Below are 25,212 nucleotides of genomic sequence, written 5' to 3'. Positions count from 1 at the left end.
TGGAGCTTCACATGTACATTCCGATTGGAGCCATGTTAATGAATCAGTCCTACCACTAACTGGGGGGAAGTTCACAGGGGCTTCAGTTCTGCTTTTCCAATGGATAATTCTATAATTTCAGACAGAGACTTTGCGAGGCCGGGTATCAGCGAACAATGCCGGAACAGGTGCCTAATTGTACAGAAATGTCTCCTCCGTGCGTGAGACATAGAATATTTTTAAGGTTACGGTTATGTTTGCTCAGTAAATTAAGCACGCTGGTAATTCAGGTCAGGTTGGTAACCTGTACAACAGCGCATTAGAAGAGGCCAAGGCTGGATAAATATGTATCCGGAAAGGTCCGTGCCACAGGAAATGAGAGTGAGATTAATGAGAACTTTAGTTAAAGGGGAAAATGTGAAAAAAAATTTAAATCAAACACCACCAAAATCTAATAACAACTATATTAAACTAGTAATAAATATGATGGTATATTTAGATATCAAGCTTGGATTATGCGACTTACTAAAGTCAAATGGGAAAACTGGGACTTCAAACACCATCCATAAAAAAAAAAAAACATTACTAGTCACATGGCCACTCCTTGTTTTTTCCCTTAAATTGAGAATACAGTCCAATGTGCAGTTAGGAGGACTGTGATATAAAGCACTGTGCCCACTAATGCAAAGATGGTTGTAAGACCGCCCACTTGACTATTTAGCTAGAATAAGAAGATGTGTTTCTGAAGTAGTTCTGAATCTTTTACAAAAAACAAACAAACTATATATGAATCTGCTCAGCTCCTCCTGGTCTATAACACAACACCTTCAGATTGGGCTAAATTTTCAAAACCCATTCAGAACACATTTTGAATGCAAACAGGGAAACACAACCTTGAAGGGCTTATCCAGAGTTAGAAAAACATAGCTGCTTTCTTTAAAAAAAAAAGCGCCAACCATGTCCTCAGGTTGTGTGTGGTATTACAATTTAGATCCATTCACAGTTCAATGGAACTGAGCTGCAACACCCACACCCAAACTGAGGACAAGAGTAGTGCCGTTTCTGCATAAAGTCAGCCATGTTTTTCTGAGCCTGGATAACCCCTTTAAGATCAGAGCTGAGGATTTTCACTTGTGGCTTATCCCCTGTATATTGCGGTCGCGGGACGGGGATACGGGGCGGCGTGATCCGGGAGCTGCCGCTGGAACCGGGGAGGTAAGTCACCGCTGGCTTCTATTTCAAACCCCTCCCCGGCGGTACACAGATTATACTGCACGGTCGGAGTACACCTTTAACTTGCTAAACCTTATGACCTGCTTTATCCTGGATTGATGACTGCACAATTGTATCTCAATGAATTTCTAGCTTCTACATTTACTGACCCTGTCAGGTTTTGCTTTGATCCTGTGCCCCTATTTTTTTAGCCTTGCCTCTGGACCCCCTTTTTGACCCACTATGTTTTATACCGACCTGCCCCTTTAAGTTTTCTTTAACTTGGTTCATTTAGGTTATCCAAATTAGTTGTCTCTTTTAAAGACTCATAGGGTAAGATTTATCAAACATGGTGTAAAGTGAAACTGGCTCAGTTGCCCCTAGCAACCAACCAAGTCAAGCTATAAGCTATGACTTAGAAGAAGCGATGTGTACGTTGTGTTTTCATTTACGTTTTTTATTGGTTCGGAACACAGATGAACTGCTTTTTCTGTAATCTTTATGACTGATACAGTGTCGGACTGGCCCACCAGAAGACCGAAGAATCCTCCAGTGGGCCCCATCTTTAGAACCTGCACTAACACTGACTGACATGTCTTTTCTCACTGGTTCTTCATTGGTGGGCCCCCAAGATCATTTCCTCTGGTGGGCCCCAGATAGCCCATTCTGACACTGGACTGATATGGATGCTAGAGGCCTAGCCTCTACTCATCTTTAGCCACAAACTCATTGACTGCTGGTTCTGTGTCCATTCATGCATTCTACCAGGATATACCTCCATATTACTTGGTTGGTGAGTTGATTCTACTTATTAATGTATGTGCATTGTTTTTTTCTTCACTGAATGGCCACTTGATTAGACACACCCGTTTAGTAGCATGTGGAACCTCCTTTGGCCTTCAGAACCAAAGCAATCCATCTTGGCATAGACTCCATTAGGACAGGCCCATGTGGATACTTTTACGTCTCACAGTTGCTGTACAATAGATGTGCAGCCTGTTCTACCTTGTGCCAGAGACGTCTATAAGATCTGTGGGCTGTCCTGGACCCAATCCATGACTCTACGACCCTTGTGGCATGGAACATTGTCTTGGTGATAGTTTTCTTCTACCACAAAGAAACAGATATGGATGGCCACAGTGCTTAGATAGCTCTATTGTCCAGATGTGCATCCATAGGTAGAGGACCCAGGATGTGCCCCACATCATTAAAATGCCTATAAATCTTCAATCTGAATGATCATTCGTCCGACAGCTATCTTTCCTGGCCTCTCTATACACATAAACATTCAGCATGGCCGAACGTTATTGTGTTCTCTATGGGGAGGGGTGGGGTAAGCTGCAACCAGATAGCTTTGACAATGGCTTATTTCTCAAAAAACAAAGGGGTCAGGAAGTAAAATTTCATTACACTGACCCCTATGTCCACCAACATCATCTGTATGTGTAGACTTGTGAGGCCCCCCATATACTTTATACTACCGGTAGCAGATTCACCCAGCATTAGTATAATGTGTATAGGGACCTCAACACGACAACCACCACCTGCCTAAACTGTTTATATCTAACAGAAAAGACATTCTTTACATTGTTTATGAGAAAACTCTGCCATGTTTGAAAACCTTGCCGTGGCAAGTCTAGCAATGGCAATGCCTCGGCCACTGGACAGGTGTCTCTAATAGGTGGTCATTTGTTGCATCTCACCCTCGAGAACTCACATCTACATATATAGTAGTTGTCTTCATGGTAAAATACCATTAAACCACCAGTTCTCATTTGAGATTTAGATGACTCTTATTTTACCCCTATTTCCATCCATGTCAGAGTTAGACGTTCCTCCCAGGATGACTCCGATGAGTAGTAGTCCATGCAGGTGTATGATATGCTTTGCTGACCATAATCCCCTCTGTAGAGGAAGCTTTGAATACGTTTGACATAATCAGCTCACAGCCTTTGCCCGCTCCCTTTCATACACAGGCCGTTTTCACATCCTTTTCATGGGATCCGACAGGCGGAAAAATAATTAATGTTACCTCAGCCCTATGGTGACCCAAGTTTGATTCAAACAGACGCTGTGCTGCAAAAACCTAACCATTTAATTAAGTGATAGAGAAACCCGCATGCATTGGTTTTGCCCTGGTGTTTGGGGTACAGAGGTGGCCGCTGGATATTGAATAATGTAATGGTATTAGTCTGGATATATAGGGGTAAGGCTTTTGTGACGTCTTTATCAAATAGTTATCTTCAATGGTAAAAGCCAACCAAACGGCATTCCCAATGCCCAAGCCAAGCTGTATATGGTCCACCAAAAAACCATGTCATGTTACCATGGGGTGAAGCTTGATATGTACACTATACATTTCCTAAGCATGGCTCGCCTCTAGTACAAGAAAACCCAATAAAGATTTGCACTACATAGTAGATAGAAGGGTAAAGCAACTTTTACTGGGTCCCCAATTACCCCCCCCCCCCTCCCCAGGGAAGTCTCTATGATACATACTATATTGCCCACCTGCAAAGTGCCTGCAAACCACATTACTTGTGTAGTAAGGACAAGAAGATAACTAAATGACATGGAAATATTTTGATAAAATGCTAAATGATTTATCTCGATTTAGTGTCTGTAAAGGTACACTGCATATATATAAGGTACTAAAAGCAGTGTCCTGAGATCACCAAAGATGCCTTACACCATCACCCTGCATAGTGCTGCATGTCCGGGCACATTGCAGCGGCTTCTCCTCTCCTTATTGAGATGGCGACATGACATCCCACTGAAGGGTCTGCACTGAAATACCGGCCTGTGACTGACATATTGACAGTATTCTTAATTATGTGCAAGGGCCATTAATAACTATAAAACTCATCAGTGTTTACAGGTTAGCACAGGAGCTGCCCCGACTTGCACTGCTAGAATGTATAGGCAGGTCTATACGCTTCCGATCTAGATGCAAATTCAGTGTATAGAGAAGAGATAAGATCCAGCCCTGAATTATACTGGTTTCCCTTTGATCTCTTCTCCAGTCATGTGCAGAAGTGGTTTCACAGACTTTGATGCTTGGATGGAGGGAAAGTGGCCTGACAGTATATATGGTCCCACCTGTGTGTGTGGATAAGATTTCACTTGTCATTGAGACAGAATGGAGAGATATCTTCTAGCTGGTAGAGGGTCTCAAACTCGGGTAGCATGCAGAAGGGATGGGATACAAATGAGGCCCCTTCCAGGTCCTTTTTGCCACACCCAAGACAGGAGGTTTAAGCGCCTTTTATACGGGCTGATTATCGTGCAAAAAATTGGTCGAATTTAAGGGACACTCTTCTGGTGTAAACGCACCATCGATCAAACGAAGAATGAAAATTTGTATGTCATTAATCGCAACTGTTGAGCTGACCTCAAAACCAATGTTAATCGTACTCAAGTGTTTGGGTATGTTCACACTGAGGAATCGACGAGTAATTTGAAGCAGAATCCATGTTTAATTTTCTGCGGATTCCGCTTGGAATTCCCCCCGTAAAATATTAACAGAGCATTGTCCCATTGTATTCGATGGGATTTCTGCTGTGTTGTTCACATGGCGGAATCCCATAAAAACCATTGGGGCTTTTAATTTCTGCTTGAATTCCGCTTGAATTCTACTTGAAGGAAATTTGAAGCAGAATTTCAAGCAGAAAACTTATCTCTTTAATTACTTGCCTATTCCTTAGTGTCATCATACCCTTTGGGTATGTTCACATTGCGGAACACAGGCAGAGACTTCAAGCAGATTCTGGCCTCCACTTGAAGTTTCGCCATCCCATAGACTCAATAGATACCAATGCAATTACGATCGCATTAACGACTTTTCATACCAATTTTTCTTCTCGTCTAAATGACGTTAATTTGTTTAATAAAAGAAAAAATCACCACTCATCGTTCCCTAAATGAGCAATTAAGGGACTTATCTGGGCATGTAAAAGGACCCTTAGGTGTTGAATCCTAATTTCATGACTTCATAACAATTCTACAGTGATCCCCTATGAAGACCACATACCATACAGGCTCTTACCACACCTTGTGGGCACACCACCAGCATAGAATGAGTCTAATCTATCCTGGTGCCCCATGGCATGAGCTGATTCTACAACATATATGACCTTGCCTATAGCCTGGAGGAATCAATACCAAATATTACATGGTTGCCCTAAAATTGTAATGGGTGCCATGTTAAGCCATAAATAAGGACCACTAGAGTCTATTTCATATGGGATGATTCACAAATAACCTTTTAGACCTTATGGATGATATGTCCTATAGGTACAATGAGAAGAAGAAAGGTCACAAAGCAAGTGGATGAATTTTTTACAGGAATGGGTTCTGCAGACTCTGGTCCTCCATGGCGCCTCCGGAGATGTGTATGTTGAGAAGCAGAGGCATGGTTTGAAAATGGCAGGGGTCCTTATTTCACCTTTAGAACCCAGACCCTACCTGACCCTATATGGCTGCCTTACATATAGAAGGTGGACCCACATGTGTATGGTGCTCTCCATTAGATCCTATGAGAGACATTTAAACAGCTGAGCTAGAGACCATTTAAGACATAGTGACAAACATGGCCGATTGTAGAATGCATGGGTGGACAGGGTGCACCAGAATGGGAGCTGAATCTTGGAGCTTCTTATATGACATCTTATCGTGCTTACCATTGGCCACAAGTATAGGACATGTTAAATCAAGTTGCTTTTCAGGGTCTATGGGTCTGATAGCCACTGATATCTTCCAACCAATGTAAACTATCTAAGGATACAAGTAACATCTCAGACATGGCGGATGACCGGTACCTCTCCATCCACTACTGACATTGTGGACGACTTTGGCATCCCTTGTCCTGACACTGCCCTCTGTCCTCCTTCTCTGGCCCTTAGGGTGTTGAGCCTGGACAGTGGAGCTCTACAATACTAAAATCTGCTGCTGACAGAGCAATGATCTCCCAACCTGTCCACATTCTCCTCTCAAGTAGAGAAGTCTCATCCACTCACGTTTCCGAGCTCCTCCTTGCCATCAATCAGGGGCATGTGATTGCAGGAGACGAAACATTTCTATTTTTCATCACCTCACCTCTGCTATTCCTGCTGAGTAAGATTGATGCTGGGACTATACCTGCTGTACTCTCAGGCTGCGGATAATAGATCACCTCTCGCATCCTCTGGCTGACAGAGCTTCTCAACTCTATTCACGGTCCACTCAACCTTAAGAATGTGTGAATGTGTGTTTTATTCTAGGAGAGGTCAGCTCCCTCAGCTTTGACTTACAAGCCCCGTTTAGATAGTTAAGGGTATTAAACGCCGACACAAATGTTTTTCTAGACCTATTTTTGAAGTAATTTGTAATTTAAGATGTTTTTGGCAAAAATTTGGGAAAACCAAAAAGTGGTCAAGAGTTAGTGGAGTCATATGCCAGAGAGAAAGTATAATACACAGCTGGTCATAGACCTGAATCTGGCCACCAACTAAACAGGTTATGTTGTGGAAGGGACAAATTGTTGGATAGTAACTTAAAAATGTGATCCATCAGGCTGAATTATGTCAGCTGATGACCTCATAGGACATAAGAATAGGGATATTGCCAATACTAATTGTCATCACTATCTGATGGCAAAACACCAACCACCGGGGGCCACATCAATGATAGGACAGCAAAACTAGGTCGGAGATAAGGATATAGGAACCCAGTGACAGAACCAGTAATTCAACAAATACAATCCAGACTATAAGAGCTTTAAACTGGCCCAATAGCTTAAACTGGTTAGACTGGTCTTGTGACTGTCATGTTAGTCTATGTTATTAATCATATAGGGTGTAATGCGACTCGACATAATATCCGATATTGGGAATGACCTTAAAGATAAAGTACAACATGGATAGATTATGGTGTCGCCATAAAGGATCCAGAAACCTTTGGATTTTAGACTATTTTAATAGATTTTCCTTCTGAAATGAATGAGACTGAAGTAGACATAACACATTTTCAGAGTAAATTTAGTTTCTATTTATTATCTATGGATCCAATGAGAAAATACATACATTTTTTTAAGCAATTAATACTATATTGAAAAAGTGGTCCACATATAAAGGAGGTGCAGGTACTGGGCGCTGAATGAAATAATAATAAAAAGCTATTGACTGTGGCATATACAACATGACAATTCATTGCGTAATGCAAAGGATTACTAAATAGTTACCCCCGCCAAAACCATCTTGTACTGATGGTTCAGTGCCCCCTACTGGTCTTTGTTTTTCATCCAGTTCAATATCATTTCTATGGGTAGACACTCATTGCTTGCCATGGTAACTTGTCAAAAGCCAGTATGGGCTCATATATCCATTGACACAGGAAGATTGGGTTCCTAGGGATTTGGAAGGTGACCATGGTTCTGGCTCCTTAGAATACCAAAGTCTTATGGGTAGAGATGAGTTAAAAAGTTCAGTTGGGCAGGCTTGCTGAACTTTGAAGCAAAGTTTGGGTGCGCCCGGAACTTAAACAAACTGGGCTTACAAAACTAAACGATTGCAGGCATTTAGCTTTTTTAGTGTGGTTTAGCAAGTTTGCTCATCAATACACACCTGTCCGCACTCACGTGGTGCCCCTCTCTAGTCTCTGGTGTCCCCCCGCAGCTGCCTCCAGGCCGCTTAGCCAATCACTGACTGAGACAGGATAGTGCCAGTGATTGACTACGTAGGCTGTCACTCCCGGGACAAGAGTGGCAGCCCACTGAGCCAATCACTGGCCACGGTGCTGTCCTATCTTGGTCACTGATTAGCTGTGCGTGTGCTGGAGGCTGCTGGAGACACTGGAGAACTATAGGAGGACACCGGGGGAGCACAGACAGGTGAGTATACCCTTTTATATTTTTTATGTGTATTAAATTGTGCGGCCGCAATCTTTACAAAGAGTTTGGTAACCAAGTTTTTTTCAAAGTTCGTAAGATTGGATTCGCTTATCTGTAATCATGGGCCCAGGCTCTGATACTATAAAGGGCTTCAATGATCCAGCAACCTCATTTGCAGCTGACTTTAGAGCCAGTCACCTGCCTCAAGGGTCGATCTCTTATGAGGTGATTGAAACGGTCAGCGGATCCCGCCAAAAAGAACCAGATTTGTGGTGACATATTAAATGTATAGGACACATTAACACTTTCTATATAAACGCCAGTAGTGTGTATCCAATACATAGCACCTCAGCATGTGTACCCTACCATGTGTTGTTTTATCTACAACTAGTATACTGACAGACACTACCTCCAGCTGAGACGAATGGTACTACAATCCTCCGCCCAATACTCATTGTTCCTTAATGGTGCGTTCACACCTACAGGAACTGCAGCTGATTTTCTGCTGCGGATCAGCGGCAGATCTGCACCAGATTTCATTTAAATAACTGAACACAGCATCAAATCTGCACCATCAAATCTGCTGCAGATCCTGTAGGTGTGAACGCACCCTAACTTAGAAAAGTGAAGACTCACACCACAATTTGTGTAAAGATAACCAATGCCTGTTTCCCTCCAGCTGTCGATCAGGACGTTAGCACTGATAACATGAGGATATACTATAGCCAGAAGCTCAGTAAACATATTTTACCTGGCACCTATAAAACACCATCTCTTTAACCCCCATTAATTTGTTTAGCAGGAGATTAATCATTCCTGTGACTCAACACGGACATTTGTCTTCTTGACAGAGGTTTGAAGCCATTTAAAACAAGATCTTCCAGGACGGGGCAGAAAGAAGACTAGGAATGTGTTCCTGCAGAAGACCCAATGTATCGCCCCAGGGCCTTGTCATCACTCTGACCTCTATGACTCCCCCAACGTATCCTGAAACCAAGTTCATTTTCAGAGCAGTCCCTCGTACTGTATCTATTCTGTCTTATTGGTTTACATTGTCAAGCTTTAGGGATACGGCCTAAGACTGTAAACAATAATACGAGCCTGCTTTCGAGAATCCTAATGATAAGTCAGCAACACAAACCTTTCCGACCCTTCTGTTTGATCTCGACTCACCCACATTATGTCGCTGTTTGAAGATCACTAGGTGTTGAGTTATCTGCAGATGTAAGTTATCTAAACTCACATCACCTGGACATATAATCTGCAGGTAAGTATGTGGTCCCGACATAGTCCAGGATCATTGGAGTATTTCACTAAGTTATTGCTCCATCTGTTAGAATATGGAGATTATGACCTGATATGACATCATGGCTTCCTTGTGCCCAGCTAAGGCTAGGCTCTAGGGATGGTCCGAACCTGCCGAGGTTCGGGTTCGTACGAACCCGGACTCTCGGCAATGATTTCCGCTGTCTTAAACCTCCGTGCAGAGGGTGGATACAGCGGGAGGACCGCCTGGAAAACCGGGATACAGCCATAGCCATAGGCTGTATCCCAGTTTTCCAGGCGGTCTTCCCGCTGTATGCACCCTCTGCACGGAGGCTTAAGACAGCGGGAATGATTGCCGAGAGTCCGGGTTAGTACGAACCCCAACCTCGGCAGGTTCGGACCATCCCTACTAGGCTCACATGAAATGTTCCCAATATGTTTGGCGTATTTGTTGGCAACCTGTCAAACACAGATGCAGACCTATACTGTGGCATTCTGACAGCAGGCTGGTTAAGTTTAATAAGTCATAGTCAACTAGTGACTATATTCAGTTCATTTTGTCAGTACATACACGTACATTCATTGGACATATACACTTGTGAAGTTGATCAAACATAGTCACTTGTTTACTATGTTAAGCCAATTAAACTTGGTGGATCCTCTATCATTACACTAAAGGCCCTATTACACGAAGCAATTACAATTATCGGTCAATACGGCCAATAATCGATTTGTGTAATAAAAGACAATGATCAGTACACATGCACGACGTCGGCTGCTCATTGTCTTTCTGTGTCTTTCAACATGTTTAAAGACCAACGATCCAAAAAGCAACAATCTGCTGCCGTCGCCCACTTGCTCATGCTGATCCCACCGTGTAGTAGGGGCTTTCATCTGCATCTCTTTTTGATGGCTGACATATACCCTGTTAGCAGAAAAAAAAAACTCTTGGTCAATCTAGTTCACCCTTATATTATTTCTAGAGATGAGCCGAGGTTCGGGTTTGTACGAACCCAAACCATCAGCTGTTGAATCCCGCTGTCTGTCTGCTCTGTGGGAAGGTGGAGACATCCCGAATCCCGGCTGAAAAACAGTAATACAGCCCTAGGCTATGTTCACACAATGTAAACGTACGGTCGTTGTTGCAATTGGCAACAACGGCCGTACTTTGTACGCCAAGACACCCTGCATGTTTTTCTATGGGATCCCGGCCGAGCGTATACACATAGTATATGCTCGTCCGGGATCCCAAGCGGCGCCGCAAAGAACTAACATGTCAGTTTTCTGCTGCCGCTAATCAGTGAATAGCGGCCGTAGAAAAACCATGTCAGTGCACACTGTGGAGCCGGAGCCACTCGCTTCACAGTGTGCTATGGGAAGTTCTGATGCAGGCGTGCATCAGAGGGATAAACAAATATTCCCTCCAAAGGGTGTGGACTTTATGAAATAGGTCACCTATTTCATAAAGTCCACACCCTTTGGAGGGGATATTTGTTTATCCCTCTATTATTGTAGACCATGCATAGAGCACAGGTTCTATCTATGCACAGCTTAGGCTAGGTTCACATCAAGATTTTGCTATCCGTTTAATGTATTTGTTCTATGAAAAAAAATGGATGCAAAAATGGATGGTAAAAACGGATGTTGCTGTATGTCATCCGTTTTCCATTGACTTACATTATAAAAGAAAACGGATCAAAACGGATCAGTTTTTTTTACATTTTGAAACGTACACAAAAAAGTGGTTGACCATGTTTTTCTGCACGTTTTGCTGAAAGGATACAGTGAGACGGATTGCAAAATCGTGATGTGAACCTAGCCTTAGGGTCCTTTCACACGTGCAGACCTTCGGCCATCCGCTGCTGCAAACAAAATCAGTGAGAAAGTTTGCATGCTTAATCATATGGCCGGGCAGCGTAAACGATTACTGCATCATTCATTCCCCAATTCCTATGAGTAACACACATGGAGCATGTCCTGTACCTTAGCACCACACAGCTGTAGGCAGAGAAGAGGTGTGGATATAGAAAGGTAAATTAGGGGAAGAACCCCCTGGCCACTTTCTTCCAGAGACAGCCCCGCTCTTGTCTCCAACTTGGGTGCAGGTTTTGCTGCTCAGTTCCATTGAAGTGAATGGAGCTTAATTGCAAACCGCACCTGAACTGGAGACAAGCGTCGAGTTGTCTCTGAAAGAAAGTGGCCATATTTTTGTAGCGCTGGATAACCCCTTTAATAAAGCCGACAGTCACCCTTCTAGTACTTGTATTTACTCATATTACTCCACACATCTTCTGAGATCAAGGAACTCTAGTGTACAGCTCCTTCTCCTTTTTCCTTTTCCATTAGGAACACTATGAAACAGATTCCGAAATCAGTTGATGAAAATGTAAATGATCATTAATCTTCCGGATTGTTTGATAATACAGATACTGCTGTGAGTGTCTGTCATGTCTGGACTGGCTGAGCTACTAGTTCTCCACAGAGTAATAGTGTTAGATCGGAGTGTACATGGGTAATGCTTTAGGAATCAAAATGTTCATGCACCATCTGAGCCACCCGAAAAGTAACCTGCATAGACATATGTGTCCATACTATCTCTTATATTGACTGCAAATAGTGTTTTCCATAGGGACAGTACTATAGTAGTTATATTCTTGTATATAGGAGCAGTACTATAGTAGTTATATGCTTGTATATAGGAGGCAGTATTCTAGTAGTTATATTGTTGTATATAGGAACAGTATTATAGTAGTTATATTCTCGTATATAGGAGGTGGTATTATAGTAGTTAGATTCTTGTATATAGGAACAGTATTATAGTAGTTATATTGTTGTATATAGGAACAGTATTATAGTAGTTATACTCTTGTATATAGGAGGCGGTATTATAGTAGTTAGATTCTTGTATATAGGAGCAGTATTATAGTAGTTATATTGTTGTATATAGGAGGCAGTATTATAGTAGTTAGATTCTTGTATATAAGAGCAGTATTATAGTAGTTATATTGTTGTATATAGGAGGCAGTATTATAGTAGTTATATTCTTGTATATAGGAGACAGTATTATAGTAGTTATATTTTTCTATATAGGGGGTAGTATTAAAGTAGTTATATTCTTGTATATAGGAGCAGTATTATAGTAGTTATATTCTTGTATATAGGGGACAATATTATAGTAGTTATATTCTTGTACATAGTGACAATATAGTTGTTTTCTTGTACGTACAGTATGTACTAGTATTTGAGTATAGTGATGAGAGAATACTGTTCGATGGAATAGATATTCGATCGAATGGTAAGGTATTTGATTGTATCGAATATTATCGAATAGTTCGCGGAATATTCAATACATATTCGATGAGTGTTCAAATCCCCCTTCTTTCCTGTTTTTTCAGCCAATCAACATGCAGGGAGGCTGCCACAGCCCCCTGGTGTACGTAGCATCACGAGAAACGAGAATAACAATGATTGGATAGCATAGTCACATGACCCAATAACATATATACGTGTGTTCATCCAGTGCTACGTGCTGCTACGTCATACATAAATATAAAGGGTAGTGCAGGCACTCTGCTCACCAAGTGCTTTGTGCTGCTGATACGAGCTAGACTGCTAGATCTAAAAAAAAGAGTAGTGCTTGTGTTCATCCAGTGCTACGTACTGCTACATCATACATAAATACAAAGGGTAATGCAAGTACTCTGCTCACCAAGCGCTTTGTGCTGCTGATACGTGCTAGACTGATCGATCTAAAAAAAATAGTAAGTGTGTTCATCCAGTGCTACGTGCTGCTACATCATACATAAATACACCGGGTGGTACAAGCAGGCTGCTGTGCATCTATAAGGCACTCTGTTTACCAAGTGCTACATGCTACATAATACAGCTGACCAGCTGTAGCTATAAAATATTCATACACCCTTTAATAACCAGGTAATTTACCTGTATAACATCGACTTGTGACTTTATTACCGGCGATTTTGGGGTGTCAGATGCTTCCCCTGCTGTCCCGGTTGCATTCCAGTGGTGTTGGCATCATTTCCTGAGGTGTCATTGGGGACTCGGTGACCTCCAAGTGGTCCAATAGATGTTTTTCAATAAACGAATACTTGTTCCCATAGACTTAAATGGGATTGAATATTCGATCGAATAGTCGAATATCGGGGAGATATTCGAACGAATATCGAATATTCGAATATTTCACTATTCGCTCATCACTATTTGAGTAGTTATAGTCTACTCTATAACAACCAATATTATATAGGAGCATTATCTACCTATCTATCTATATGTCTATCTATGTGTCTGTCTATCTAAATACAACTTTCAATGAACTGTTCAACAAAATAAATGGTGTCTGTATTTTTTTGTTCTAGACTGCCACATATTAGGCGTTCCTGACTAGATATTACTGTCTCGTTCTGTAACAAAGGAAAGTCTTAGTAGCTGTCTCTCAAATCCTGAGTGCTTATATCAAAGGCTATAGACAAGAACTTTCTTTAGCACACTTACACAGAAAGCCCTAGGCTGCTCCGTCTAAATACTGGATTTCATTAAGAAGAGATACAAGGATCATTAAGAAATAAATCTATTCAGGATGTGTGCGCTACTGTCAAATAAAAACGATGAAACTTGAAACATCTCTGTTTTATAGCTGACGTCTCGCCTTAATCCCACATATTAGCATTACTTAAAGGGATACTCACATTGTAACGTGATTAATGTGAAGCTTGTTTGTTCTGGTCTCTTGTAGAAAGAGAAAAGATTTTCAAGAGTTTTTTTTTTTATTTTATATGAATTATTTGTGAACATTATTCTTCTGAATTTGTTAACTATGCATATTTTGCCTTCGTCTTCCCAGGCCATAGCTTCCATCGCTTGAAGTGGTAAATCCATCAGGGTCAACCAAGATTTACAATCCCTGACTCTCTCTCTTACTGCACGGGCCTAGCTACACAAAGTTCACGCTACCTTGGTTATATAGACATTATGTGCATCCAAATCACCATAAACATCGATGTAACCGTGATACTTCAATTATATAGACTTATATAACTAGGCTATTCATGTCACATGACTTATTGTGGTTCTTCACTTTTGTCCATACTAAACTTTTCACCGATGTCCCTGAGACCCCAAGAAATCAGCCTTAGGCTATGTTCACTCAACATAAGAGACCAGCCGTTCCGTGACCTGTCCGGGTCACGAAACATCCGGTCTCAGAAAAGATGATCTGGGCCGGTACTGCAGTACCGGCCGTATGATCTTAAGCGCCTGCATTAGAACTCCCCACAGCACACTATGGAGCGTTGGCCGGAGCCGCTCTCTCCATAGTGTGCACTGACATGGTTTTCTGCGGCCACTATTCAATGAATGGCGGCCGCAGAAAACTAAAATGTCAGTTTTCTACGGCGCCGCTATGGATCCCGGAAGGAGTGTATATTATGTGTATACACTCCGGCCGGAATTCCCTCAGAAGGCGGCACTACGTGAGTTCCTTGGGAATCACGGCGGTTGTAACAACGGCCGTAATTTCATGGAGCTTAAGTTGTGTGAACATAGCCTTAATCTGAGGGAAATTTATGAGAAAGTATTCTCTACTGCAGCGCCACCACAGGGGAACCAAGCAGTACACGATTTCTATGTAAATTACTAGGCATTCTGTATAAAGCGGGACAGGACAGGTCCTCCAGAGCAAGGGACGCTCTTTGTAACCTCTTGCTAAGGAATGAGGGTTCCTTATTGACTCAAAACTAACTAAAATGGGTTTTGTAAGGTAGAGAACCACTTTAATTGTGTGATTTAAAATCTCAAATGCTAATGATCATGTTTGGGGAAATGTATTACTTGATAGCGCTTCTAATAATCAGGTGTCAACATAAACATAGGTTGTCATGGTCGGGTCACTTCTTTTAGTCATGGTACTTTACCATTGCCTGTGATCTGGTCCTTCTCTTTAGGGTCAGACAGGCATTATCTGGAACCAATTCAATATCCATATCAATGTATGTTCTTTAATACTACTGTTCAAATAAGCCAGAATGTTGATTTTAGGAAATCCCTATAGAAAACCTCTCATGGTCTGGACAGTTCCTGACATGAACAGAGGTGGCAGCAGAGAGCATTGAGTAAAGCCACTGTTACGGTGTGTTAACACAGACAGATTTATCTGACAGATCTTTGAAGCCAAAGCCAGGAACAGATTATAAACAGGGATCAGGTCATAGAGGAAAGACTGGGATCTATCCTCTTTTCAAATCCATTCCTGGCTTTGGCTTCCAAAATCTGTCAGATAAATCTCTCTGTGTAAACGCACCCTTTCACAGGCCAATGGAGAGGAGCAAACGAGCCGACAATCAGCCGACATTGTGCATGTCAGCTGATCGCTGTCTTCTAATACACCAGACGATTATCGTTCGCAGCGGCCGAATTCAGCTGATAATTGTTTTGTGTAATAGGGCCTTAAGACACTGACAGGGTTTTTGACATGTCAGTTTCTTGCGGCGATGTTAGGAATCCTATGTGTATATACTCCGGCCGGGATTCCTTAGAAGGCAGCACTACATAAGTTCGGTAGTAATCATGGCCGTTGTTACAACGGCCGTGATTATTACGAAACTTACGCGGTGGACATAGTAAGTGTACTCACTGTATATACTGACAGCAGCTCCCTATGTACCACACAGAGCTAAATTCAGACTCCTCTCCTTTAGGCTGGGTTGTCCTGCTCTGTGGTGATTCTGTCCATAAGATGGCCAACATAGAGGAGCATGTGACCATGTCCCGCCCCCCAGTGTCCACCACTGAGCCTGTATATGCCTATAGAGGACACTGGGGCGGGGGGGAGGCATGGTCACATGCTTCTCCGTGTCGGCCATCTTATGGACAGAATCACTACTGAGCAGGGCAGCAAAGCCTGGAGGCGGGGAGTTTGGTCTATGAGGTACACAGGGAGCTGCTTTCAGTATATACAGTGAGTACACTTACTAATACTGTGCACTGAACAGTTCTACTATGAAGTGGCCAACCCCTTTAATGGGGCAAATAGGTGGATAGCGACTAGGAGTTACTAGTGGTAAATAGGAAGATAGCTAGATGAGATAAATGGGGATAGCTACTGGGGTAAATAAAGAGATGGCTACTTGGGGCACATAGAAGGATAGCTACTGGGGTAAAAAAAGAGATAGTTACTAGGGGCAAAGAGGTTGGTAGGTACTAGGGAGATAGCTACTAGGATAGCTACCAGGGGCAAATAGGGGGATAGATAATAGGGGTATATAGGGTGTATAGCTAATAAATAGCAGGATAGCTACTAGGGGCAAATAGGGGGATAGCTACTGGGGGTATATAGGGTACATAGCTAATAAATAGCAGGATAGCTACTGGGGCAAATAGGGGGATAGCTACTAGGGGTATATAAGGGATGGCTGTTAGGGGAAAATAGGGTGATAGCTACTAAGGGCATATAGGGGCATAGCCACTAGGGGCAACTAGGGGAAGGCTAGTGGGGATTAACATTTTTTCCACAGCAGTGTATAGAGTGTATACTGCTCCCCTTGTCAGTCAGTCAGGTCATTGGCCTTTCTCTTGCAGGTAATGGCCTACAGCCTAATCTCCTCCATCTCCAGTGTCCGCTAATCTTTCCCACCTAATCTTTTCTGTGCTCTATCTTCCTTCTCAAACACCACAGATCCCTCAAAGCACTTTAGCTGAGAACATCCTATTAATCTTTCCTCTCCTCCTGAGAAATTTCTGCTACTGGAAACACTATTCCTAACAAGTCCTTATCTGTTGCTAAAGCTGCTTTATCCCTCCTGATGTTGGGGAACTGTCCCACCTTACACCAGCTATAGACTTAAGCCCCTTTCACATGGGCCGGTTATTGGCTATCAACGTTGCTAGAAACCCTCCTTTAGGCAATAATCGGCCCATATAAAAGCATCATCGATCAGCCGAGGAGCAGGAAAACCCCTGATCCTCGGCTGATCTTTTGTGCGGGCTTCAAAATTTGTCACTATTAGCTACACATCTTCCTGTGTAAATAGGGGATGTGCAACCAATAGCAATATATTCAAATGGCCGCACAAACGATACAGGAGTCATACGTGCGACCAGGCTGCTCAATTACTCATGCCTTCTGAGGGCACTACAAACGAGCGCTGATCTCGCTGCATCCATATCAGGCAGTGTAAAAGAACCCTTAGTGTGTTAAAGTGTCCACACAATATTTTTGGCCCATTATTGTCCGTATTTGGCTAATCACTGTTTACAGGCCGTTCTGGTTGATAATCGTTTGGTGTAATAGCTCATGCTGAAAGACAATGATCAGCCAACATGCACGGTGTCAGCTGATCGTTGTCGCTCAGCATGATCTATAATTCCGAAAATCTGACAGATTTTTGAAACCAAAGCCAGGAACAGACTATAAACAGAGACATGGTTTACTGGTCCCACACTGTACTGTATATGGCCACCTTCAGAAGAAGAAGTCTGACCAACCTTTGGAAGCAAGCACGTGTTTTACTTTATATCTCCTAAAGGATTTTATGCTGCTAAAAAATAAAAAATGAAAAAACCACAAGACTATTAGCCTATAGCACCACATTCCCAATGGGGAGGGGAAAGGATTAGGGACCTTGAACCAGGAATGCAACATGATTGCATGCTGAATGTATATTACATGTTTTCTGCAGAAGTGGATAACAAAAGTAATCTTGCAAAAAACAAACAAAAAAAACACACCTTAAAAACAGCTAAACAATATTAAAGTCTCAAATTCATATCCTGCCCCACTGATTTTTTTTTTTTATCTGTACGGTTCTGATATTTCTGACTGGCTTCTGTGCATAAGCACAAGCCCACCACAAACTCATCAAGAAGCCAGTGCATAAATAATTCATTTACATTACTGCAAGTAGCTATAGCAATAGGAAAAAACAAGATCAGGTCAAATGTGTATATATATTTGGGGGTTTACCACTATACTAAATGATTGTATATTGCTCACCCCCTTCTATCTCTGGATTGGCAATGTTACGGCATATCCTATCTACCATATGGTCACACATAGTATTTCCATCAGTATTTTTTCAACCAAAACCAGGAGTGGGTTAAAAACACAGAAAGTGGACAAATCTTCCCATTACAACTGTGCCGTCAGTTCCACTCCTGATTTTGGTTAAAAAAAAAGACTGACCAAAAGACTGCCGTAAATACTATGTGGGAGATTTATCAAACATGGTGTAAAGTGAAACCGGCTCAGTTGCCCCTAGCAACCAATCAGATTCCACCTTTCATTTTCCAAAGAGTCTTAGAGGAATGAAAAGTGGAGTCTGATTGGTTGCTAGGGGCAACTGAGCCAGTTTCACTTTACAACATGTTTGATAAATCTCCCCCTATGTGTGAACGTAGCCCATGACTGGTATACCCCTTTAGAGAAATGAAGCTCAGTATGATGAATTCTGGATCTGCATTACCTGTAATAAATGTTATCCTATGGTTTAGCAAATTAAAGGGATTGATGAGGATTTGGACTAAATCCTAATCCTGTCAAACCCCTTCAAGCATTTGTTTGCGTGTAATCTAATTCAGCATCATGTCACGTTTAGTTTAGATTTATATGACCGGCGACAATGAATCAATGAACTCACTGATTGACAATAAAAAGAATAATCATGATATTAACATCAGTAATATGCTGTGTAAATAACTATCCTCATCCTGACAACTATTATAATAGTCCATGTACTGCAGTACAACTTAATAGCAGGAATAATACTGTAGGCCAATGCGTAAAGAGAAGGGACGACTGTAGTGATGCCGCACAGCTCTTATTCATACCAATGAACATCAAAGTTTCCGATAAATTCAGAATATTTTTTTTTAAAACCCTGTAAACAATGAATGTTTAGTAATAAATATTTATCAATGGAGAAAAAAAATTCAAAAATACCATATTAGGGGCCTTTCAACCCACTGGACCCTGTCCTGTTATATCGCTGGTTATTTGGGGGATATTAAATGTTCTTCTAATGTTCCAATTACAGACTATTTATCTGTAAATTAACAAACCAACTGGCATAACCCATGGCCCACCTTAGTGTATATTGTTTGGTGGAAAATTACATAATTGTTAAAATAATTCTATAGGACTTCTTTTATACCTATAGATAGAGGTATAGATATATAGAATTAAAGATAAAGGTGAGATATAAGAAGGTGAGTTATAAGAAATAGGATAGATAGGTAAATAGATAGATATGCGATAGATAGAAGATAGATAATTGATAGACAGTCTGATAGATAGATAGATAGATAGATAGATAGAGAATAGATAGGAGATAGATAGTCCAACAGATAATTGATGGATAGATAGATAGATAGAAAGATACATAGATAAATAAATAGATATCTCTAAGTATGCAGGTAGCACTATACCAAAAGGTGGAAGTCGAGTGCCAGCAGGGACGGCTCTGATAGATAGATAGATAGATAGATAGATAGATAGATAGATAGATAGATAGATAGATAATAGATAGATAGGAGATAGATAGATAGATAGTCCGACAGATAATTGATGAATAGATAGATAGATAAATAATAGATAGATAGATAGATAGATAATAGATAGATAGGAGATAGATAGATAGATAGTCCGACAGATAATTGATGAATAGATAGATAGATAAATAATAGATAGATATATAGATAGTTCATTTTCATGGAAACCCTCTTAAACACAACAATCCGTAAACAAGATCCGTTCAAACCTTATTTTTGTTACACGGTTTATTGCAAAACTGATACAAACAGTCTCTTGGGTAATATATAAAAATATCAAAACTCATTATAAATAAAAACAGTAAAAAATATGCCCCCCCCCTCAGATTTATACATTGTGTGATGTATAAAAACACCTATTTACACGGTTGATCATTTCTGTGCTGTCATTTGTTATAAAAGCGGAATTATTTTTTTTTAATTCTACAGAATTTCTAAAATGAAGAACAGCAGCGGTCTATGGTGAATAGGACTTGTAGTCATTTTTAAGCCTTTTTTTTTTTAAATGTGCGCAATTGACATAGAAAGTATCCGCCGACTGCGGCCGCCATGATTTATCTCCTGGGATTACACTTCGCTGCCTTCCCTGGAGTAGATGAGGCTGTTCACGCTGAAATTGTTATAGAAATGGCTGTTGAATTGGCCGTTCTGATTGGAGCCGCTGAAGGAGTTGTAGTAGGGGCCTCTGTTGAGGTGCAAACTGTCCTGCAACTCTGCAGATGGTTCTACCGCAGGGCCTGAGGTGAAACTGCTTAATCCAGTGATGTTCCTCTGAGAGAGTTCATTGACCAGGCCCAGAGACATCTGTCTGTTCACTGAGCTGGAGTCCAAGGAGGAGGTCATACTGCTAAAAAAGTTATTCAAACAAGGGGTAGAGGTGATTCCTGGGGGAGATGTGCTTTTGCGATCATCTGAGGAGGCTTCCATCTCTGGGGACGATGGGGTCATCATAGATGGACTATCGCCACCTTTCCTCCCTAGAGCCGTGCGACCTTCTTCACCTTTAGCCGTGACAGCGTCAGTGTTGTTGGATTCTGATCTGCGCTTTCTTTTCCGGCGAAAGTTTCCATTGTCGAACATCTTCTCACAGTTGGGATCCAGGGTCCAGTAATTGCCCTTGCCTGAGCATTGAAACAAAAAGGGTCATATAAATAAAATATAATTTAAAAACAACAACAAAAGCGTAAAATAATAACTTTTATCCTATAAATACTGGATAAAATAACAAAAACTTAATAAAATATCATAATGATCACATAAAAAATAATGACAAAAATAAAAATGCACAAATATATTAAATATTTTTTAAATGCACAAAAAATGTATAAAAAAAAAAATTTAAATGCACAAAAATGTTTAAGAATTAAATAAAAAAAAATTAGATTTTTTTACTTACAGAAATCTACTTATTTCATCTTGATAATAATCACGTTTATAATATTTCCTAAATCTGTCACCTTTTTGACTAAATTTTACAAATCTCTTGTGACGTATAAAATTTTATGCTTCGTTACACTTGGGTTATTTAAGAACTCCACCAGGAGGATGACACAGATTGGAAGGCACAAGGGTTTAAAGCAGATCAGTTCATATTTTACTATTCAACGTCTTTCTATATTATTTTTTTTGAAATAACGAAAGAAGAATAAAGAATATAATAAAGAATAATCAACAATACTACGAATAATAAAGAATCAAATCCTTATATATTAGTTGAACTATTACCTGGGTCGTCCTCATCTCTGGGAACTTTTTTGAAGCAGTCGTTCAGGGACAAATTGTGCCGAATAGAATTTTGCCACCCAGCTTTACTCTTCTTATAGAAAGGAAAGTTGTCCGCCACGTATTGGTAAATCTGGCTCAGGGTTAGTTTCTTCTCCGGAGCGTTCTGTATGGCCATAGCAATGAGAGCTGAGTAAGAATATGGAGGCCTCACCAGCTTCAGAAGTTCCTCCTGAGAAGCTATGGATAACCAGCCAAGATCTGTCCCACTAAAACCTGACGAATTTGGCAGGAACTGTCTCTGAGATCCATAAGACGGTGGCATGTACGAGTTTGGGTTATTTCCATGAAGGTAACTAGGCGTATTGTTGACTCCGGGCCCTCCAAGCCATAAGTAAGGGTTAGTTGAAGGCGGATAGTCCCCAATTCCATAGTTGGCCGCCCTTTGAGACGAATGTAAGTTCTGCTGGTGGTACATACTGAAGTTGTCACAGTATACTGCCATCTCGGTGGCGTCCTGGGCACTTTTAGGGTGAGTCTGGTGAAGGCTTGTAGGTCTCTGATGAGCTGGAAGATGAATTGAGTTCATACTCTTCTTTAGCACCTTCACACATTAAGGTGCTTCTGGCAACAGGTGCTTAATGGATTTGGAGTGCTGTCTTTATACCTCTCCCCGGAGTAGTGATCCTCCCTGCCTGGGGCCAGTGATGGGTGTGCTTTCACATGTTAGTTTTTTTCTCCACAGCCAGTTGGATGCCTCAGTTGAAAGACAGGGGTGTGCAAAGTGAAGGGCTGATCACCAAAGAGGCACCACAGAGAACAATCTGTCTTTTTTTCCATTCATTGTTCTGCTGATCTGTCTGCAAATGCATTTCAAGAAGTTTTTTTTCATCTCCTTTTTTTGCTGACTTGGATTAAATTTGTAAAATAAAACACAATAAAAAAATATTCAGACTCAAAAAGGCAAATCTTCGACTGATAAAAAACGCGGATACGTTTCATTACTTTTTACATTCATTATATCATAAAACATTCTTATCCGATAAACCGGTTATTTGTTACGCAGATTATGTTTTAGAAATTATTTTTACAATGATCAAATTATAATAATTGAATAAGAAATGAATGAAATGGTAGTAAAAGTGCAATGAAAACTAATAATACTAATAAAAAAGGAAAAAAATATAGTAAATTATGAACAAGGTAAGTTGTGTCCAAAATAAAAGTTTAGAAGTTTGGTTGTAATATAAATGTGTGTGTATGTCTATCTATCTATCTATCTATCTATCTATCTATCTATCTATCTATCTCCTATCTATCTATTATCTATCTATCTATCTATCTATCTATTATCTATCTATCTATCTATCTATCTATCTATCTATCTATCTATCTCCTATCTATCTATTATCTATCTATCTATCTATCTATCTATCTATCTCCTATCTATCTATTATCTATCTATCTATCTATCTATCTATCTATCTATCTATCTATCTATCTATTATCTATCTATCTATCTATCTATTATGTATGTATGTATGTATCTATCTATCTATTATCTATCTATCTATTATGTATGTATGTATCTATCTATTGATAGATATATGTAATTGTTAAATGTTTCAAATGAAATTATTTAATGCATGAATCTGTATATGTAAATAATAATAACATTTACAATTATAATATACTGCCTTAGATGTATGTAGTTTTATTCACTTTACATATTATATGCTCATGTTTCAATGCTGTTTTTTTACTATATCAATTTTTTTCCCATAAACCATAGTATGATTTTTTTTAATGAGATTAACAAAACTTTTCAATTTAGATTTTAATAAGCAATTCACAGATTATGTTAAATTACTTTTGTTTAGCTCTTTATATTAAAGAAAGTGATCCCATTGTTTTTTTTTTCAATTGTTTGATTTTGATTCATTGTGGATAATAAGATATTATTTAGTCTAATAGATGGATAGGAGATAGATGTACATGAGATAGATAGATAGATAGATAGATAGATAGATAGATAGATAGATAGATAGGAGATATGAGAATAGATAGATAGGAGATAGATAGATAGATAGATAGATAGATAGATAGATAGATAGGAGATAGATAGATAGGAGATAGATAGATAGATAGATAGGAGATAGATAGATAGATAGATGATAGATAGAAGATAGATAATAGATATACATGAGATAGATAGATAGATAGATAGATAGATAGATAGGAGATAGAGAGATAGATAGATAGATAGACGATAGATAGAAGATAGATAGAAGATAGATAGATAGATAGATAGATAGATAGATAGATAGATAGGAGATAGATAGATAGATAGATAGAAGATAGATAGATAGATAGATAGATAGATAGATAGATAGGAGATAGATAGATAGATAGATAGATAGATAGGAGATAGATAGATAGATAGATAGATAGATAGATAGATAGATAGGAGATAGATAGATAGATAGATAGATAGAAGATAGATAGATAGATAGATAGATAGATAGATAGAAGATAGATAGATAGATAGATAGATAGATAGATAGATAGATAGGAGATAGATAGATAGATAGATAGATAGATAGGAGATATGAGAATAGATAGATAGGAGATAGATAGATAGATAGATAGATAGATAGATAGATAGGAGATAGATAGATAGGAGATAGATAGATAGATAGATAGATAGGAGATAGATAGATAGATAGATGATAGATAGAAGATAGATAATAGATATACATGAGATAGATAGATAGATAGATAGATAGATAGATAGGAGATAGAGAGATAGATAGATAGATAGATAGACGATAGATAGAAGATAGATAGAAGATAGATAGATAGATAGATAGATAGATAGATAGATAGATAGATAGGAGATAGATAGATAGATAGATAGATAGATAGATAGATAGAAGATAGATAGATAGATAGATAGATAGATAGATAGGAGATAGATAGATAGATAGATAGGAGATAGATAGATAGATAGATAGATAGATAGATAGATAGGAGATAGATAGATAGAAGATAGATAGATAGATAGATAGATAGATAGATAGATAGAAGATAGATAGATAGATAGATAGATAGATAGGAGATAGATAGATAGATGATAACAAATAGATAGATAGATAGATAGATAGATAGATAGATAGATAGGAGATAGATAGATAGATAGGAGATAGATAGATAGATAGATAGGAGGTAGATGATAGATAGATAGATAGATAGATAGATAGATAGATAGATAGATAGATAGATAGATAGATAGATAGGAGATAGATAGATAGATAGATAGGAGATAGATAGATAGATAGATAGATAGATAGATAGGATATAGATAATAGATAGATAGATAGATAGATAGATAGGAGATAGATAGATAGAAGATAGATAGATAGGAGATAGATAGAAGATAGATAGAAGATAGATAGATAGATAGATAGATAGGAGATAGATAGATAGATAGATAGATAGATAGATAGATAGATAGATAAATAGGAGATAGATAGATAGGAGATAGATAGATAGATAGATAGATAGATAGATAGATAGGAGATAGATAGATAGATAGGAGATAGATAGAT

At 39.7% G+C, this 25,212-nt stretch overlaps 1 protein-coding gene and 1 long non-coding RNA gene across 2 annotated transcripts; one reads left to right on the top strand and one right to left on the bottom strand.

The window, feature by feature from the left end:
- The first annotated feature begins 1,668 nt into the window (after positions 1 to 1,668).
- Positions 1,669 to 13,886, top strand: LOC138796718 (uncharacterized). The gene is made up of 3 exons (XR_011363803.1): positions 1,669 to 1,984; positions 8,908 to 9,323; positions 13,699 to 13,886. It is a non-coding gene; the product is annotated as an uncharacterized lncRNA (long non-coding RNA).
- Positions 13,887 to 20,449: 6,563 nt separating this feature from the next.
- On the bottom strand, positions 20,450 to 22,193 carry LOC138796717 (forkhead box protein I1c-like). The gene is made up of 2 exons (XM_069976362.1): positions 21,608 to 22,193; positions 20,450 to 21,003 (listed from the first exon to the last, which is right to left on the bottom strand). Exons 1-2 carry the CDS (start codon positions 22,191 to 22,193, stop codon positions 20,450 to 20,452), a joined length of 1,140 nt encoding a protein of 379 aa, XP_069832463.1.
- Between the last annotated feature and the right edge of the window lie 3,019 nt (positions 22,194 to 25,212).

Source organism: Dendropsophus ebraccatus, chromosome 7 (genome assembly GCF_027789765.1).
Source record: "Dendropsophus ebraccatus isolate aDenEbr1 chromosome 7, aDenEbr1.pat, whole genome shotgun sequence".
NCBI lineage: Eukaryota > Metazoa > Chordata > Amphibia > Anura > Hylidae > Dendropsophus > Dendropsophus ebraccatus.
This window is presented reverse-complemented; position numbering and strand designations above follow the sequence as displayed.

Coding starts and splice junctions, on each gene's coding strand:
- LOC138796717 (XM_069976362.1), bottom strand. CDS start 22,193: ATGAACTCAATTCATCTTCCAGCTCATCAGAGACCTACAAGCCTTCAC. Junction 21,004..21,607: donor CAGAGATGAGGACGACCCAG/GTAATAGTTCAA, acceptor TTCAATGCTCAG/GCAAGGGCAATTACTGGACC.